Source organism: Chenopodium quinoa, unplaced genomic scaffold (assembly GCF_001683475.1).
Source record: "Chenopodium quinoa cultivar QQ74 unplaced genomic scaffold, ASM168347v1, whole genome shotgun sequence".
NCBI classification, from domain to species: Eukaryota; Viridiplantae; Streptophyta; class Magnoliopsida; order Caryophyllales; family Amaranthaceae; genus Chenopodium; species Chenopodium quinoa.
In genome coordinates, this window is record NW_018743616.1 from 176,039 (window position 1) to 190,053 (window position 14,015).

Consider the following 14,015-nt stretch of genomic DNA (forward strand, 5'->3'; position numbering starts at 1 on the left):
ACGACCCTCTGATGCTTAAGTTAGTACTGATCTTACAAAAATAAAGGCAATAAATGAAAAATATTTTTGTGTATATATATATATAATGAATAACTTGGGGGTAATCTTAGAAATGATAAGGCTTCAAATGAGCTGTGTTCCAGCTTCTGGGTACTAGCTTACCGTGGTGTGGCTAACCAGTAGGCCCCTTTGCCAACTACTCTTTCAATCTGGTATGGGCCTTCCCAAGTTCCCCCCAGTTTACCTGCATTGAGCTCTCTGGTGTTCTGGAATACTTTTCGTAGAACCCAATCTCCTACTTTGAACATCCTGGCTTTCACATTCTTGTTGAAGCTTCTTGCCACCATCTGCTGATAGGTGGCCATCCTTATGTATACCAGGTCTCTTCGTACTTTAACGGTATCCAGTTCATGTGACAACTCTTTGTTGTTGCGCTCTGGAGTCAGCAGGCCATACATGGCTGTTGGAGTGGTGACTTCTGCAGGTAACACTGCTTCGCATCCATATATACCAGTGAGAAAGGGGTTTGACCTGTAGCTGTCCTTGGTGTGGTTCTGTTGGGCCATAGGATCCTTGGAGATTCTTCTGCTCACTTGCCCTTTCTTGCTTTCAGCTTCTTCTTCAAAGAGCCGATGATTACTTTGTTGCTAGATTCAACTTGTCCATTTGCTTGTGGATATCTGGGCATTGAGGTAATAAGAGTGATGTTCCATTTATCACAAAATGTCTTGTTGGGGCGCTTATGAACTGGGATCCATTATCACAGATAATTTCAGATGGTACACCGAATCTGCAGATTATGTTAGTCCAGATGAAGTTGATAACTTCTTTTTCTTTTTCTTTCCACTTAGAAAAGTAATCTTTTAGAGCCAACATATAGACCTTTTGACCTGGGGCAGGAGGCAGCTTGTCGACTATGTCCATGCCCCATCTCATGAAAGGCCATGGTGTTAAAGTAGGGTGCAAAGGTTCAGAGGGTTTGTGAGTGATACCTGAGTTGCGTTGGCAGTTGTCACACTTACTTACATACTTGTGTGCATCATTACGCGTTGTTGGCCAGTAGTAGTCGTAGGTTAATATCCTGTTAGCTAGAGTTCTCCCACCTGAATGAGCTCCACATTCTCCATCGTGAAAGTCCTTGAGTATCTTTTCGTATCTATCTTCTTCAATGTAGTCTGGTTGATTTTTTGAACAAAGCACCTTGGATGATCACATATTTGGATGCTTTGAATCTGAGTGCTCTTGCTTCAGCTTTGTTTTCAGGTAGGGTGTCATACTCTAGGTAATTAAAGATAGGTTGGATCCAGCTGGTTTAATTTGCTACAGGTGCAACAATATTATGTTCGGTAGGTTCACCTTTGACAGGTTTGGATGGAGCAGGTTTGGGAATTTTTGAACTGTTGGGCTCTGGCTTGGCGAAATCTGGATTGATGGGTTTTGATGTTTGGTTATCTGTGTTGATGGTAGGTGCTAGTAGGTGGATTAAAGGAATGGATGAGAACTTGGATTTTCTTAAAGTTGATCCTAGGTTGGCCAGGGCATCTACTTATGTGTTCCAGTCTCTAGGTATTTGTTTAATGGAAAAGGTAGTGAACTTGGCTGCTAGAGATTTGGCGAAGTTTAGGTATAAGATCATCTTGGAATCTTTAGCTGCAAATTCACCGTTCATTTGACTTACTACTAGAAGAGAATCACAGAACACCTGCAATTCGGAAGCTCCAAGATTTCTTGCTAGGTTCATTCCTGCAATCAAAGCCTCATATTCCACTTCATTGTCAGTAGCTTTAAAATTACAACAGATAGATTGTACCATCATGTCCCCCTGTGGCGACTTTAGCACTACACCAAGACCTGCACCTCGAAAATTGGATGATCCATCGACGTACAAGGTCCAGGTTCCTGGGTCTGCGATTTGAGTGATCTGCTTTACTTCTTGAGCTGCTTGCTGTTCTAGGTCAGGGCTGAAGTCAGCCACAAAGTCATCCAGAGCTTGCGACTTTATAGTTGTTCTTGGCTCATATTTGATGTCGAATCCACTTAGTTCAATTGCCCATTTGCTCATTCGACCTGTCAATTCTGGTCTGCGTAGCACAACCTTGAAAGGGTAGTTAGTTTTCACCACTATTGGGTAAGTTTCAAAATAATGACGTAGATTCTTGTAAGCTTCTATTAGTGCTAATCCCAGCTTTTCAAGTTATGAGTATCTGGTTTCAGCACTAAGGAGAGTTTTGCTAACACAGTAGACAGGTAATTGCGGACTTTCAACTTCCCTTGTCGAGACAACACTCACAGCTTGTGTGCCAACAGCAAGGTAAAGTTGTAAAGACTCTCCTTCAGCAGGTTCGGATAACAAAGGAGGCGACGTTAAATAGAGTTTTAGGTCCCGGAGGACCTTCTTTTATTTTTCTTTAAAACGTTGTAAAACAAATGACATTTATCTGACGACCTCGAGATGAATCTATTTAACGCGGCTACTCTACCTGTCAATTTTTAAAACTTCTTTAAGATTTCTAGGTGATTGAAGATTAATAATGGCGCGTACCTGATCTGGGCTAGCCTCGATTCCTCTTTGAGTTACTACAAAGCCCAGGAATTTACCTGCATATACTCCGAATGAGCACTTGGATAAGTTCAGCTTCATCTCATACTTCCTCAACACACCAAAAGCTTCGTTCAGGTGGTCTAACTGGTCAGCTACTTTCTTCGACTTCACCAACATATCGTCAATGTAGACTTCCATGGTGTCCCCCAGCTGGTCCTTGAACATCTTGTTGACTAGCCTTTGATAGGTAGAACCAGCATTCTTCAACCCGAACGGCATCACCTTGTAGTAGTAGATTCCTTTATCTGTCACGAAGGCGGTCTTCTCTTGATCATCTTGATGCATTAGGATCTGGTTGTAACCTGAATATGCGTCCATGAATGTAAGCAGCTTGTGCCCGGCTGTAGCATCTACCATGGAATCTATATGAGGCAGGGGGAACGGGTCCTTGGGGCATGCTTTATTTAGATATGTGAAGTCGATGCAGACTCTCCAAGTTCCATTCTTTTTGCTGACGACGACCACATTAGCTAGCCAATCTGGATACTTGACTTCTCTTATCTTACCAGTATCTAGCAACTTCTTCACCTCTTCATTTATAATCTGGTTACGCTCTGGTGCGAATTTCCTTCTCTTCTGCTTCACTGGCTTCATGCTGGGATCTACATTGAGCTTGTGAGTAATGACTTCTGGACTGATTCCTTTCATATCTTGATGAGACCAAGCAAAACAATCTGAATTCTCCCTCAAGCACTTTATGATGGCTTCCTTCTGATCAGCAGGTAATGCTGCTCCGATCTTAACTATCTGATCTGGCTTGGATTCATCCAGCACCACTTCATCTAATTGCAGCTCATCTAGGTGTCCAAGTGCTGGATTATGTTGTAATTGTTAGATTGAGGGCCCATGGGATTTCATGGCGATCTGGTAGCATTCTCTGGCTTGCTTTCTATCTCCTTTGACTATTGCTACCCCCACGGACTTGGAAATTTCAGCAGCTAATGATAGGTTGATGGGATAGCCTTCATTTTATGGATCCACGGGGTTCCCACTATCACATTATAGGCAGTCTTGCAATCTACCGCATAGATCTTGTGCATCGTATTGACGCCCTTCAGAAAGGTTGGCAACTGGATTTCTCCCAAGGGATTCATGGCTTCACCATTGAACCCGACCAGGACCGTAGACCTCTTGTTGATATCTGACTCTCTAAACCCGGCTTGATTTAAGGCATTTCTGAATATTATATTAGTCGAGCTTCCATTATCTACCAGCACCCTTTTCATTTTGCAATGACCAACATGGAGGGAGATAACCAGGCAATCATGATGTTCTGGCTCATTGAATCTTCTTTCATCAAATATTATCTTCATTTCGTCTAACACTTTCTCTTCTCTGCTGGGATAGGTTTGAGGGATGCTGGAAGCTGACATGCCGACCCTTGCTATCTTTTTTGCATTGGAATAGGTCATTCCGCTTATGTTATATCCTTCTGATATAGCGCCGATTACGACATTGGGTGAAGGTGAAGCTGGCGGACTTTGTAGGGCTTCTCTTTTGACTTCAGATCCTTTTCCTTTCTTGCTTAGGAAATCTTTCAGGTAACTGTTTTTAAGCAACCGGCCTACCTCTCTTTTCAGACCATTGGATTCATCGGTTCTATGCCCATGACCTCCATGATACTCACACTACCTAGATTTATCTTATTAGTGGTCTGGCATATCGCTCTTTCTAGGCCACCTTATAGGTTGCCCAATTTCCTTAAGAGCATTGACTACTCCAACTATATCGGTATCAAAACCGTACGAATTGATGTTAGGATGATCTTCTGGTTCCGGCCTGCTGGAGCCTTCGCCCATTTTTGGATCTGACACACTGCTTACGTTGTTGCGCCTTGGATTATCACGCTAGTTACTCTGCCTGGGTCTAGAATTTTGGTTTCCGGAATATCCAAATGGCCTTTTCTAAACCAGGTTTCTTGCTTGCTCGTCCTCTCCTACACGGACCTCAGCCATTGCCCTGGTTTTGACTTCCTCAAAAGAGGCACAAGGGTATCTGGTCAACTCATAATATAACCTAGAACGGTAATTGAGACCCTTGCAGAATGCATCTATGGCAGTCGAATGATTGCAGTTCTTGATGTTGACCATCTCTCTATGGAACCTGTCCTAATATTGCTTGGTCGTCTCATTCTGCTTCTAGATGACTCGGTACAGGTCACTGCTCTGCTTTTCCAACTCTTTGCTGGTAGCGAACTGCTGGTAGAACTTGTTCACTGATAACTTGCTATTTGATACGATTTTAGGGTGTTTTGAACCTAGTTTACTTGATATAAATTGCGTTTTGGTTCATTTTTACTCTATTATTATGCAATTCTTGTGTATCCTATGCTTCACGGGTTGTTGGTGTTTTTGTTGAGATTCTAGGTTCAAAAGAACGACCAAATGGAGCCCATGGATACAAAGCCGAGGTTAGAAGCAAGAAGATGGATGAAAGAAGCCAAGGAAAGGAGCATTATAGAAGAAAAGATGAAAAAAGGGGTTTAGAAGACCCTGCACGGCTGTGCCAGACCTTGCACGACCGTGCAGGAGGTTCCAGAAAGCTTCAGCAAGCTGCCAAGGCCTGCACGGCCGTGCTTAATCTGGCACGTCCGTGCAGAAGAGGGTGCACGACCGTGCCAGACTTTGCACGTCCGTGCAGAAGTGCTCCAGAAACTCAGAACATTCTGCCAAGGCCTGCATGGACGTGCCAAATTAAGCACGTCCGTGCAGATGTAGCTGCACGTCCGTGCCAATATCTGCACGTCCGTGCGAAACTGCTCGATTCTTAGCAGTACGTTCTGCCTCAATTCTGCCCCCTCTGCACGTCCGTGCCAAACTTGGCACGGCCGTGCTTAGCCTTGCACGTCCGTGCCAAATCTGGCACGTCCGTGCAGACCTGCAGTCGAACTCCTTCCTTGTTTTCTCCGTCCTTTTTATTTGGGGGTCATATAAATACCCCTTTAGAGCTCATTTGTACGGGGGAGGCAGTTTTTCAGAGCTTTTCTCTTAGTTTGTAGTCTTAGAACATTAAATTCTCAAATCATTAGTTAGTTCTCAATTATTAGCTTGGAATTATTCAATTTCAATCATTGTAGAAGACAAAATCCACCATTGTTGCTCACCTTGAAGCTTCATAGTAACCATTTCTTACTCATCTTTTCTACTTCTCTTTACTTTGTTGTTAATTATTTGCTAGTTCTTGCATGTTTTGGATTGTTAATTAGCTTAATCCTTAGTTTGAATTTGTTCATGAATTGCTTGAAATCTTTAATTGCTTTAACCCCCATGGATTGTGAGTAGTCTAAATTCTAGGGTTTGGGCAAAACCCTCAATGTAGTCACTAATTACTTGTTGCATGTGCTAATTTGGTTGTTGTGGGATGTTAATTAGTTGAGCTTAAGTGGTTTAATTGCTTAGTTCTTGTATATGGCCATTGCTAGAACTATTTATCCAAGCTTTCTCAACGAAGGATCGAGAGATGAACTTGAGTTAGCTCCCTTATGCTTGATTGACCCGAAATGCCATGAGAATAGGGATTACCGGTCAAGGGAATGTTTATGTCATCGTGATTATGCTTTAACACTTGTTTTATGCTATGTAACCACGAGAGTAGGTCGTATTCATGATTCAAGTAATCCCTCTAGCTTGAGAGAGTAGTTGGGTGCTTTAGATGACTTCCCCTAATTTATCCCATTAATTTACCTTGATTGTTGCATGCTAATTGTGATTTGTGATGAAGTTGAGTGGTATAACCCAAGCCCTAGATTCCTCTTAATATTGTTAACCTCCTCTTAGCTTAGTTGAATTGTGTTAGAAGAAGTTACTAAAAACCAACCCAATTTAGAATTCGTTTAGCTTATTTAAACGGTAGTACTCGGTGGTTGATTCAACGCCTCTCTTGGGTTCGACCCTTTCTTACCCTTACTATTGTTAGTGAGACCAAGATAGGAATTATTATCTTTGGTAGGCTCGACGACGGCCTATCAAGTTTTGGCGCCGTTGCCGGGGAGGCAAAGTCACATTGAATGTATTATTGTTGAATGAGACTAGATGTGTGTATATGTATAGTAGTTTTCTTACCTTAATTTTTGTTTATGTGTGTTTAAATTGCGATAGTCATTGCTAACGTTTTTCTTAGCTTTGTTTGACTTTGCATGACACGAAAGAGTAAGCAATCACCGCTTATTCCCGTTGATCCAGAGCTAAATAGGACTTTGAGAAACGTGAGGAGACTCTTGCAAGGCACACCCGAGTTTTCCATTGTATATTCGGATTCCGATCCGGAAGAGGTTTTTGGAACTAACGAAGAAGATAACATGGGAGAGAATCCTCCTCAACCATTGTTAAGAGACTATGACCACCCCAACGCATTCCAACTTCGGAGTGGCATACGTCTTCCCACCACAAATGCAAACAACTTTGAACTTTCACCTCAACTCATCCGTATGATTCAAAGCGATCAATTCGGAGGTAGTCCTCATGAGTGTCCTTTTGCTCATTTGGACAACTTTCTTGAGTTGTGTACAACTATCAAGCAAAACAACATTTCGGAAGAGTTCATCCGTATGCACATGTTTCAATTCTCCCTCCGTGATAAAGCAAAACATTGGTTGAGAACGGTTGAAGAGGGATCATTGAGTACATGGGACGAAGTCACTAGAGCCTTTCTTGGAAAGTATTGTCCTCCGGAAAAGACCGCCGAACTAAGAAGAAAGATCACCAATTTCAATCAAGACATTGATGAAACATTGAGTGAAGCTTGGGAGCGTTTCAAAGATTACACAAGGAAATGCCCCCACCATGGTTTTACATCATGGATCATTGTACAAAGCTTCTATGACGGTCTTACTCCTATTTCAAGGGCCAACCTTGATTCCGGGGCCGGTGGTAGCCTCAAAAAGCTATCGGTGGACGATGCATACAAGATGATTGAAGAAGTGGCCAAGCATTATGCATATGGAGGTGATAGAAGGCAACCTCAAACAAAGAAGGGCGGAATTCATGATCTTAGTGCAATAGATCTTATTGCATCAAAGTTTGATATGCTAGCTCACAAGCTAGATCAAGCCACCCTCACACCCTCAAGCTCTTCCTCGCAAGTCATGTCTTGTGAGACTTGTGGAGGAAATGATCACTTGTCCTCTTATTGCAACTCAACGAATCAAGAGCAAGCGGCGGAAATTGGGCAAAGGAATGAACAATACTCCCAATCCCACAATCAAAGTTGGAAGCCCCAACATAACACGGGATGGAAGCAATACAACCAAGGCCCCCCACAAAATAACTACAACCAAAATCAAACCCAACCTCAAAACCACTACAACCAACCTCAATCACAAAACCAACAAGCTCCATACCGCCATCCCAACCAAAGGGATCAAAACCACCAAAGATCACAATATAACCAACCCGCTCCTCCTCCTCCACCTCCTCAAAAGACTAGCCTTGAGTCCGTTCTTGAAACTTTCATGACTCAACAAATAAGGAACAATGCGGAGATGAATGCAAACATCCAACAACTCCAAGCACATAATAAGATAATGGAGGGCCAATTGGCTCAAATTGCACAACAAGTTGGAAGTTCATCCTCCAATCCTAGTGGTCACTTTCCAAGCACAACGGTAATGAATCCAAAAGAGCAAGCGAAATCAATCACCTTGATTATGGAAGGGGGGTATGAAACTCCAATTATGAGAGAAAATTTTGCCAAAAAGGGAGATGAGGGAGATAGTTGGGTAGATGAAAGTGAGTTTGAAAATGAAGTGAGTGAGGAGGCGAGAGGAAGGTCAAAAATGAGTGATGAGGGTGCCTCAAAGAGAGATGAGGGAGAAGTGAAGAGTCAAGCTCCATTGAGAGCATATGAGCCTCATATTCCATTCCCTCATAGAATGATAGAGAAGATGCTAAATGAGAAACTTTCTAAGTTCCTTGATGAAATGGAAGGACTTCAATCAAACATTCCACTTCTCCATGCTTTGTCTCAAATGCCTACATACGCAAAGTTTTTGAAAAATATTCTTTCTAACAAGAGTAGGCTTGAGGAGAGTGATTCTATCTCTCTTCCAACGGAGATAAGTGCTATTCCTCAAAATGAGCTTCCCGAGAAGTTTGGTGACCCCGGTAGTTTTGCTATACCGGTTAAGGTTGGAGATCTTGAATCAACAAATGCTTTGTGTGATCTTGGGGCTAGTGTTAGCCTTATGCCTCTCTTTATGGCAAAAAGATTAAATCTTGGGGAGATTAGCCCCACCAAAATGTCAATCCAACTAGCCGACCGCTCGGTTAAAGTCCCATTGGGAGTCTTGAAGGACATCCCAATTCAAGTGGGGAAGGTTCTTGTGCCTTGTGATTTTGTAATCATGGAGATGGATGAGGATTTCAAAATTCCTATCATATTGGGTAGGCCCTTTTTGAAAACCGCGGGTGTTAATATTGACATGAAACAAGGGCGACTTACCTTACATGTTGGGCATGAAAGAATCTCTTTCTCATTTCCGGAAACGTTGAATGACCCCATGGTTAAACAAGTTCATCGGGTTGATGTTTTGGTTAAAATTTTGAAAGAAGACATGGAGGAGTCACAAGATGAATCGACTCATGCTCCGGAGGTGAAAAAGCAAGAGAGGGCCAAGAAGAAAAAGAAAAACAAGATCAAGTTGATAGACAAGATGTTTGGTTGCATTTCTAGTGATGATAGCAATGTGATTATTTTGCCTAAGGAAAATGGCAAGTGTGTGGGAACAATGAGATGGGTCAAAAAGGTGTGCCTTGACCCTCCCTAATTTTGGATAGCGCAATTTCGTCAAGCTAGTGACGTTAAAGAAGCGCTTCCGGGAGGCAACCCGAATATTTTTGTAGTGGATTAACTTAAAAAAAAAAAAAAAAAAAAAAAAAAAAACAAAAGAAGAAAAAAAAAACAGCACAAAGTGCATGTCTTCCAACAACAACCAACAGGAACAAAGGTACCAAGGAGGTTCAAGCGTCGAAGAAGACCCGATCCTTGAGTTAGTCTTCTTTCTCCTTTTTTTTATGAGCTTTTATTGCTTATCATTGAGGACAATGTTTATGATAACTTGGGGGGAGTCATTTGCATGCCTTCTTGCCATGTTGGTTTGTTTGGTTGCGTTTGTTTTGGTTGTTTCATTTCCCTAATATCCAAGACCCTTAATCCAATTTAGCTTCCTTGAAATCCAAATCTCTTGTCATGTGAATATTAGTGTTCCCTCTCTAGTTAGTAATGTGAATATTTTCGCTTTCTCTTCAAAAAAAAAAAATGATGAAAAAATTGAAAAATGAAAAAAAAAAAATTTCCCAAGGTTGAGACTCAAATGACAATGCTTATATGTTTTTCTTGCTTGACTCTTGAGCGATGAGTACTAGTTTTCTTAGAAGGGTGTATGCAAGAGATGGGGTCATTTAGAGGTCTATTAATCTTGATTGCATTAGTGTATATGAAATGAAAGCCAATGAATGCTCAATTGCACACCCAGTATAGGATATTGTCTAATTCGCTCAAGTAGGATATGTTTGAATTGAATTGCGGTCCCTTGTGCCCTTAATGTGCCTCCTTTCCTCCCCGAAATGAAACTCTATTAGGGAATTGGTTATACTTGTATTATGTGTAATAAGTGGCATAATAAGCCACACGTTTCGAATAAAGAAAGAGCCGCTCACAGTTAAAAGAGGCGAGGGCAATAATGTAAAAAAAATGAAAAAAAAATAAAAAAAATAAATAGAAAAGAAGGGAGAACAAAAAAAAAAAAAACTCCCCCAAAAATTCTCAAAATTTTGATTTTCTTTTCTTTAGAGGTCAACTTGTGGATGCCTCCCACACATTGTCGAATTTGTTGCTTATTGTTTCTTGTGAAATTCCCGAGTTAGAGTGTAATTAAGGGGCCTTGGGTGTGCATTTTGGGAGGTGGACTAGCATTTTGAGATTTTATAACCGAAAGAGGGCTCATTACAACTTTGGAATATCTAGGTGTGCTCTAATGAACTAGTAAAAGGCCAAAGGAAGTATCCTAGTGCAACCTTCTTTAGTTTTCCTCTCTACCCCCAACTCATGTGTACATTTGTATGATCGGTAATTCTTGAAAGTCGTTCACTTGTCTTGCTTGTGTCTCATATCCCGATGAGTTGACTTGGGCGAAAAATTGAACTTGTGCGATTTTTGGCGATGTGCTGTGGACTGCGTGAGTTGTGGGGCAAACTCATTGGAAACCCTCACGAGATAAAAACTCGTCCTCTAAGGCGACTTAGAGGTTTAAATTGCTTCTCACTTGTGCTAAAAGTGATGATGGTTGTCACCATGCGGATTTGTTTATGTATGCTTCCCCCTTGTTGCCTCTCCTTGGATTGATGATTAGCAATTTGTTTTCCTCCTTTGGTTTGACATTTTTGTTTTGCTCGAGGACGAGCAAAAGCTTAGCTTGGGGGGATTTGATAACTTGCTATTTGATACGATTTTAGGGTGTTTTGAACCTAGTTTACTTGATATAAATTGCGTTTTGGTTCATTTTTACTCTATTATTATGCAATTCTTGTGTATCCTATGCTTCACGGGTTGTTGGTGTTTTTGTTGAGATTCTAGGTTCAAAAGAACGACCAAATGGAGCCCATGGATACAAAGCCGAGGTTAGAAGCAAGAAGATGGATGAAAGAAGCCAAGGAAAGGAGCATTATAGAAGAAAAGATGAAAAAAAGGGGTTTAGAAGACCCTGCACGGCTGTGCCAGACCTTGCACGACCGTGCAGGAGGTTCCAGAAAGCTTCAGCAAGCTGCCAAGGCCTGCACGGCCGTGCTTAATCTGGCACGTCCGTGCAGAAGAGGGTGCACGACCGTGCCAGACTTTGCACGTCCGTGCAGAAGTGCTCCAGAAACTCAGAACATTCTGCCAAGGCCTGCATGGACGTGCCAAATTAAGCACGTCCGTGCAGATGTAGCTGCACGTCCGTGCCAATATCTGCACGTCCGTGCGAAACTGCTCGATTCTTAGCAGTACGTTCTGCCTCAATTCTGCCCCCTCTGCACGTCCGTGCCAAACTTGGCACGGCCGTGCTTAGCCTTGCACGTCCGTGCCAAATCTGGCACGTCCGTGCAGACCTGCAGTCGAACTCCTTCCTTGTTTTCTCCGTCCTTTTTATTTGGGGGTCATATAAATACCCCTTTAGAGCTCATTTGTACGGGGGAGGCAGTTTTTCAGAGCTTTTCTCTTAGTTTGTAGTCTTAGAACATTAAATTCTCAAATCATTAGTTAGTTCTCAATTATTAGCTTGGAATTATTCAAATTCAATCATTGTAGAAGACAAAATCCACCATTGTTGCTCACCTTGAAGCTTCATAGTAACCATTTCTTACTCATCTTTTCTACTTCTCTTTACTTTGTTGTTAATTATTTGCTAGTTCTTGCATGTTTTGGATTGTTAATTAGCTTAATCCTTAGTTTGAATTTGTTCATGAATTGCTTGAAATCTTTAATTGCTTTAACCCCCATGGATTGTGAGTAGTCTAAATTCTAGGGTTTGGGCAAAACCCTCAATGTAGTCACTAATTACTTGTTGCATGTGCTAATTTGGTTGTTGTGGGATGTTAATTAGTTGAGCTTAAGTGGTTTAATTGCTTAGTTCTTGTATATGGCCATTGCTAGAACTATTTATCCAAGCTTTCTCAACGAAGGATCGAGAGATGAACTTGAGTTAGCTCCCTTATGCTTGATTGACCCGAAATGCCATGAGAATAGGGATTACCGGTCAAGGGAATGTTTATGTCATCGTGATTATGCTTTAACACTTGTTTTATGCTATGTAACCACGAGAGTAGGTCGTATTCATGATTCAAGTAATCCCTCTAGCTTGAGAGAGTAGTTGGGTGCTTTAGATGACTTCCCCTAATTTATCCCATTAATTTACCTTGATTGTTGCATGCTAATTGTGATTTGTGATGAAGTTGAGTGGTATAACCCAAGCCCTAGATTCCTCTTAATATTGTTAACCTCCTCTTAGCTTAGTTGAATTGTGTTAGAAGAAGTTACTAAAAACCAACCCAATTTAGAATTCGTTTATCTTATTTAAACGGTAGTACTCGGTGGTTGATTCAACGCCTCTCTTGGGTTCGACCCTTTCTTACCCTTACTATTGTTAGTGAGACCAAGATAGGAATTATTATCTTTGGTAGGCTCGACGACGGCCTATCATTCACCATACTAGAGAAGTTGTTGATTGATCCAGGCTTTAGGTTGATCAGCCACTGGAGTGCAGGTCCTGATAAAGTAGCACCGAAGGACTTGCACATGGTGGGTTCAATAAGCTCCCACGGAATTGATAGCTCCACATTTTCTACTTGTACTGGGCCACATGATCTTGAGGGTTAGTAGTTCCATCGTACAGCTTAGAGAATGATGGAATATTTAACTTCGTGGGAATTCTAACTTTGGCAATTTCTTCCACGAAGGGGGATTCAGCAAATCCATCACGAGATTCATAGGCTACAGGTTTTGGCGCACTTGGTAGCCGGATCAAGAGCTTCATCATTTTCTAATTTTGGGCCTCAATAATAGCCACCTTGCCATGGGGTCAGGGTTTCCACTAAACTCCCTATCGTTCTTTTTGGGATCGTCTTCTTCCCCTTCAGATTCATCGGATGAAATCAGGGAGAACTGGGGAATATCACTAGTTTTGAACCTTCTTTTCTTGTTGCTCTTGACAGATTCAAGATCCTTGTTCAGCTTCTCCAAGGATGCCTGATGAGATTGAGATTCACTCTAGAGCTTCAGATTCTGCTCCCGAGCAGCTCTTAACTCTTTTCGGGTTTCCCGCAACTGCTCAGCAATTTCAGCCATGGTAGGATCTCGACTGGAACTTTCAGCCATGATGATTGATGGATCAAATGAGATGGGTAGAATGATCTAACTATGTCCCCACAGACGACGCCAAACTGTTAGGTCAGCTGACTTCCAGATAAGACCAGGCTCTATATGACAACGGCTAGATTAACAGGAATGCAAATGACAATGCATGTTCTAGAAATCAAGATAGAAGATATACAAAGAGTGAACAAAAAGGGAAAGGGGAGAAGAGACACAAAATGGTGACGCGGAAAACCCGGGAAGAAGGGTAAAAACTGCGGGTGGCAATGAGTCCACCAATCCACTAGGTTGTCAGGTTGAAACAAATACAATTTAGGTTTACAAGTAGATAATAACGATGCTAAGGATTGCTAAAGAATACTTAATTGCGATGAATAATAAGGCTGGAATATTTTAGATGCCTTTATACAATGCTTACTTTCCTATTTATAGCACAAGAATTAACTTGAAAGGCTTCAACGGCTTCATTCCGGATTCCATGGAATTAGGGGCTAGTGGGCTGAGGTTGGTCCTACTTCCTCGCCATTCTCCTTGAGTGCTTATCTATTGGAGTTTGAATTAGTCTTCA

The 14,015-nt window shown here is 41.8% G+C and overlaps 1 protein-coding gene across 1 annotated transcript; it reads right to left on the reverse strand.

Moving 5' to 3' along the window:
* Positions 1-636: 636 nt before the first annotated feature.
* On the reverse strand, positions 637-4,401 carry LOC110683100. Its single transcript, XM_021859454.1, has 7 exons — positions 4,283-4,401; positions 3,618-4,201; positions 2,543-3,414; positions 2,291-2,392; positions 1,696-2,185; positions 1,357-1,452; positions 637-1,175 (listed from the first exon to the last, which is right to left on the reverse strand). Exons 1-7 carry the CDS (start codon positions 4,399-4,401, stop codon positions 637-639), a joined length of 2,802 nt encoding a protein of 933 aa, XP_021715146.1.
* Between the last annotated feature and the right edge of the window lie 9,614 nt (positions 4,402-14,015).

Bases quoted from the DNA above. Each gene is read 5' to 3' on its own strand.
- LOC110683100 (XM_021859454.1), bottom strand. From the start codon at position 4,401: ATGGGCGAAGGCTCCAGCAGGCCGGAACCAGAAGATCATCCTAACATC. The intron at 3,415-3,617 runs GCAAGACTGCCT...AACATAATCCAG, and splicing joins CAAGATCTATGCGGTAGATT to CACTTGGACACCTAGATGAG. The intron at 2,186-2,290 runs GTGAGTGTTGTC...TAACTTGAAAAG, and splicing joins TTGCTGTTGGCACACAAGCT to CTGGGATTAGCACTAATAGA.